Consider the following 6,049-nt stretch of genomic DNA (forward strand, 5'->3'; position numbering starts at 1 on the left):
AACAGCATCCGCAGCTTCACTTCAGATCTCTTACTGTTTAGTGTTCTGTTGCTGCAAGCCACTTGACTGTTTATTGATTTATTCAGGGAAAATGTTTGATCATAATAATTCACAAAAATACCTGTAAAATAACAGTGTTTGTTCAAGTTTAAATTACAATTTTGTACTTTATATAAATTAGGGTATTTTACTTAAATTTTACAGTTTTTCAGATCCTTCAGATACTCATTTGACCATTTTTTTAAACACTTTTCTATTAATTTTTTTATAACTGTGTGAGTAATGGTGCCATTTGCATCATCTGGTGGTGATTTCCTAAATTATTATCGTAATTCTTTTAGGATTTTTTTCATACATTTCTATGTAATTTAAGAAAACAGAAAAATACTCTATGAATAATACAGTATTTATCTGTATAAAAAAGAAAATTACTGTAATGCATTGATAATGATATAATACTTAAAATAACAGCTGCATTCTTAATTTTTCACAGAGTTTTGCATGCGATTTAAAATGACTGGGAAAAAATATATAAAAAAGTTATTATTTTTTATTTATTTTTTTTTACTGTGTATTCTGAAAATATATTCATATATTTAAAATATGTATTTTTGAAAATATTTTACATTTAAATAAATTGTAAACAAATATACAAAAAATGGCCAAGAAATATATTTGCTAAAATATGTTTCAAAATATATTTACATAAATATATTTTCTACTAATTTTCTGTATATTTTTGAAAATATTTATACATTTAAAAATACACAAAAAAATTGCCAAAATATATTTCTAGAAAATATACTGATATTTAATATATTTTATTAGTAGAAAATATATTTACTTTTGAAAATATATTTTAAATACATATAAATATATATTTTAAAAGCATTTAAACAATATATTTTGACCTGTATATAATTGTTACGGGGCTGACGAGACGTGAGCCGTGCGGATCCAAGTGCAAAGCTTTATTAATAGACATGGTAGAGACAGGCAAGGGTCAGATAATGGCAACAGGTATGTAGGAGGCAAGACACAAGAATATATCCTAGGGCTAGCGTGGGTCTACGATCGGCGAACAGGATTAATAGGGCGAGACTAGAGGGATAAGTCCAGGTCCAAGGCAAGGTCCAGGCAGGGGCAAACAGTATCAGAATAGGGCAAGACGAGAGGGGGAATCCAAGATACACAGGCAAAGATAAGGACACGAGGAAACAGAAAAGGCAAGACTAAGCTAAGGCTATGAAAAGTAAACAGGCTCCGTAGTCTCTATTTCATTCCAAGAAAATGCATTTTCTTGCCGTTGAAATTCATTGAGAAATATATTTTGGTATATGAAGGTTGAAACAAAATATATTTACTATTTCAAAAATATATTTCATTGAGCTTCACTGTTTGTGACATATATTTAGTATATATTTAAAATATATTTTGGCCACAAAAAAAAAAAAGAAGCCATATGGGTTAAAAGTTGCATCCAAGAAATAATACAGAAATTGAATATTCAAATGTAAAATAAAACACTACATAATTTTTAAATGCATGACATAAATATAGACTTATAGTGCTTATTGAAGCTTCTAGTCAAGAGCAGTAAGTGATTATTAAGGAAAATGAAGGAAAATCCAAACCTGTGACTGAACTGATTCACCGACATCAGAATCAGCTTTATTCACCAAGTGTGCGAAAACCACAACAAATTCCTCGTGTGTTTGCGCATTGATGCACTGAGAAGAGATCCAGGCAGACAAAGTCTTTCCGTAAAAGTGTAGTTTATTAAAAATCTATTATCATAAGTATAAGTGATAAAGATTACAGATGATTAACATCATTAACATAACGAGATGTAGCTTTTATATGTCTACTGAAGGGAAAATATACCACGTAGACCATTGTTTTGTCAAATGAAGGAAAACAAAATGTAAAAGGTACTGGATGACCTGAATTAAACTTCAAGGAGTATTCTAGAAGATATAAATGAGTATAACTCAATAACCTATAAAAATGTAATATAATATTCAGAGATTGTAAATCATAGCCACAATCATAAGAGAATCGTAATATGAATATACTTGTAAAAATACATAACTGAAAAAACAAATATGAATGAATATATGAAAAGATAATAAAACATACTCATAAGAGAACATTTGTATATTCCCACACACCACGCGTCATGTCGACAGATAAGCTTGATTAAAATCACACTCTTATGATAGTTTTCTTTGGGTTTTCCTGGCAATCTCAAGTCCTTCAGATAAAAATCAGTCTGCAGGCTTTCATAGACAAACTAGGATTCCTGTTTCACGTTTCCTTACAAGCTGTTCACTCACTGGCAATGAAAAGTAGTAATACATGAAAATGCTTACATACAGCCTCTATAAAAATGTCATTTTATCCATAGAAATAAAAGGTAATATCACCTGTTCTTTTGTCCAGTAATGACATTCAGTGAGCAATATCTAACAGTGTATATTGCTAAATATTTAGCTTATATATATATATATATATATATATATATATATATGTATGTATATTATATATTTTAATTTTTTTTTAAATTGGATTCAAACATGAGTGGATTAAGATGAATCCGCCTCTGAATCCAAAAAAGTTCTTGAATTATTTGAGAATTAATGATATATAATATATGTCTTTTTTTTTTTTTTAAATACAAAATACAGTCTCTGTAGTTAATTAATGAATTACAAATGGCATCTGATAATGTTCTGTGTAGAAAATTACAAATGACAAAACACTCAAAAGTAATTAAATACATATTAGAATACGTTTAAAGTAGGATTTTAGAATAACAGGAAAGTCCTCAAAAATGTCAATGTTTCCACATGAGATGACTTTTAAACAATATTGAAGTTTCTGTATCTGCTGGACACTTGTTGGTTTCTTTTCTGTGCTATACGGCTCAAGTCATATGTATATAATAATAATATAATGTTTAGTTTTGTAAAGAAAGAAAGAAACATGTAAGCATTATCATGGAGTGCGTTTGTCTAAACTAATGGGCTTATTGTGACTTGTATAACAGCAGTACGTTGCGTTCTGTTTCTATCTTCTCCACGCAATCTCACTGTGATTTCATTGGCCATTGCATTCTGTCCCACATTGGGTCTGATGACTATGAAAGTCAGCCCAGTGGCATTCTGTATGTCTTCAATGGTAATATCTCTCTCGTTATCTGTTCCATGGTTAATCCTTCTATGTTCTTCCACATTTGCTCTTAGAATTTCCTCATTGAGATCCCTATCTGCATCCCTTCTGAGATTCCCATTGGGAAACAAATAGTATTGCGGCTGATTTACTGTCCCATCCACATTCTCCTCAATTATCACCTTAAAGAAGTGGCTTGGCACCTGTTTCCCTTGTATCATCAGAGGATCCATTAATCTTCGGTAAAGTGGTCCAGAGTACACATGGACATTGCGGATATTATTTTGAGCTGTGGCTCTTCTTCGACAGCCATCCTCCAATGTTAGCCACGGGCCTGTGTTTAAATTCCTATGCTGTGGTACTATGTTGTCGATCACATCAGCATCATCAAGGGCTTCCCAACACCACCTGTGATTGGCAGCCGCAGCGAGATGACCTCTGTGATAGTTATGTCCAAATGGTGCTGGCTCCACATGATTGTTAGCTGTAGTATCCCTGTTCAGTATCTCATACACCCAGTTAGCATTCCTGGTTTGATGGTTGAAGGACATGACGTAAGATTTTTTTTTCATTATGTCATCAAATATATTTTCAGTTTCAGGAACTCCATCTATTAATTTATAGTGAGATTCGATGTTTCCAAATCGTTCTCCTCGTCTTTCTTCATTGTGAATCATTAAAAAGCGTGGGATACGTATGTAGATGGTTTCCCTACAGTTATTATTTTGTGTATGTAGTAATGCTCCAGCAGGCCTGTCATGTCTATTGGAATCAGCTGGATTATTCCCAGTGCTCTGACTCCGGACTGTATTTGGTGTCCCAGTGCAGCTCTGACTGACACCACCTTTTTGCCCAGAGCTAGATGTTTGGCGGCTTCCTCCAGAATGCTGCTTATTAACACCCCCAGCAGCTGTTCAGCAGTGCTTTGAGAGGATCTGTATTCTGGGTGTCCTTTCTTGCATTTTGCATTTCCAAAATATTGATTCAGGAGATCATCTTTCCTTCTTACATTCTCTTTGTCATGACTTTCCGATACAACACCCGATTCCTCCTGTGCTGGATATTGTTTACATTCATCACAAATTAAACTTCTCATCACCTGCACCATTATCACAAAAGCCCAGTGTTCTTGGTGTTTTTTGTCCGTTAATTTTGTTATGTTAAAAGCTTCTTCAATAACATCAGCTTTCCAATGTCCATGCAGTGTTTTAATCGTAATTTTCCCTAGAACCTGTTTTTTAGCTTCACGTAAGCAATCAAACCCATTTAAAAATGCTAATAAATCTTTAGCTATGTGATATAAACTGGCATCAGGTGGGTTTCTTCCCCCTTCCTCGGTTTTGCCATTTTCAGAAGTCATCTTGATGCAACAGAAATGTTCAGTCTTGATCTTGAGTCTTAATCTGCTGTTATTTGTTCTTCAGCATCTTCAACCAAGAATCTTCTCTTCGGGGCTAATATAATGTGTGCTTCTGGGGAGGAAAAAAAAAAACTTTGTGTCAATTCTATTAATTCAGGAGTCAGGACTGAAGTCGATGCAGTAAAGACTGAGATCTGTCAGATCAAACAGAAACTTCTGCTGCTCTGATTTTACGTCAATTCTGTTACACAAACACATCCAAAAATATATATTCAAAGACAGCACTGATCTTCATTATTATAGGTCAGTGATACACTGTAAAGACAAATCCAAATTTCCTGCAGAAATATTGGCATGAGAAATGAATAGTAAAATTAAACATTTTTTTTAGAGATCAGACTGAGTGGTATCAGTGAATCAGGCCCCTACATGACAACTAAACTATCACTGAAAATTGATCAACATTACAGTGATCCGACATTTGAGCCAAGGCGTGTGTCGGAAGTTTCAAACCCTCAGATCTTACTTCAGGAGAAAGTTTTCATTCAGACTTATTCCATTACATCTTTAAATACCCAAGTAATATGAAGAATACACATTATTTCAAGAAAATATTTGCCATTGCCATTATTTGTCTATCACATCATATTAATATTCATACTGGCATTAAATTCCGCAGTTAAATGGATACATGAATTTATCACAGGTAGAAATTCAACACACTTTTATTTAGGCTTTTATTTGTGCACGTAACATGAAAATATATATGTAATGTGTGGTGGCTGTTTCGTCCGACGAACAAGAAACATCGATGTTCTGCTGCGTGTTGCTTTATTTAAAGGCAGTAACTCTGTATATACTGATGCAGTACATAGAGTTACATTCATTTATGCATGTGTGCTAGTTCTGGTTAACTGCAAAAGATGCACATTTTACAGTGAATGGGTTTGTTAGTAATAATTCAGGAAACACATGTAAAATAATAATGTTTTTTTGTAAAATGTTTCATGGACATTTCTGTTGAAGTTTACTGCCCTTTATTCAAATTATGATATTTTACTTTAATTTCATGTTTGTTTGTTTTTCCGGCAGCCATAGCCGTTTTTTAAGCTTTATTATTATTATTATTTACACAGCACTATAGTTTAGTTTATTGATTTATAAAGCACATTTTAAACAATAAATGTCAAAACCAAAGTGCTGTAAAATAAATATAAAACATATTTAAAACAAATTAAAAGACTACACACATAAACCGTCTTTTTAGGCAAGCAACAGATATGGGTGTCACATCAAAATATTTTAATAGGACTGAATTTGTATTTAACATGATCACACTTTTAATATAGGGTGGCCATATGCGCCGTTCATATGGGACACGTCCTGGCCAGGCTGTTTTTTCAAAAATGGCTAAAGACTCAGCTGTTTTAATTGAGATCGGGAGGTCATTCCACCAGCCGGGCACAGTCCAGGAAAAGGTCCGTGAGAGTGATTTTGTGCCTCTTTGGGATGGCACCA

General features: G+C 33.1%; 1 protein-coding gene across 3 annotated transcripts in view; it reads right to left on the reverse strand.

Moving 5' to 3' along the window:
- Positions 1-2,694: 2,694 nt before the first annotated feature.
- Positions 2,695-6,049, reverse strand: part of LOC107722729 (uncharacterized) — a 20,618-nt gene continuing 17,263 nt past the window's right edge. For 2 of the 3 annotated variants that reach the window (XM_016531201.1, XM_016531203.1), the window contains exons 2-3: positions 4,208-4,643; positions 2,695-4,082 (exon numbers count right to left, since the gene is read on the reverse strand). In XM_016531201.1, coding sequence (XP_016386687.1) covers positions 3,015-4,082; positions 4,208-4,531 — 1,392 coding nt within the window. In that variant the 5' untranslated portion in view covers positions 4,532-4,643 and the 3' untranslated portion in view covers positions 2,695-3,014. Of the gene's footprint in view, positions 4,083-4,207; positions 4,882-6,049 lie in introns of those variants that run through there. The other variant, XM_016531202.1, reaches the window with a different exon arrangement.

Source organism: Sinocyclocheilus rhinocerous, unplaced genomic scaffold (assembly GCF_001515625.1).
Source record: "Sinocyclocheilus rhinocerous isolate Xijiao unplaced genomic scaffold, SAMN03320098_v1.1 scaffold5170, whole genome shotgun sequence".
Classification (NCBI taxonomy): Eukaryota; Metazoa; Chordata; class Actinopteri; order Cypriniformes; family Cyprinidae; genus Sinocyclocheilus; species Sinocyclocheilus rhinocerous.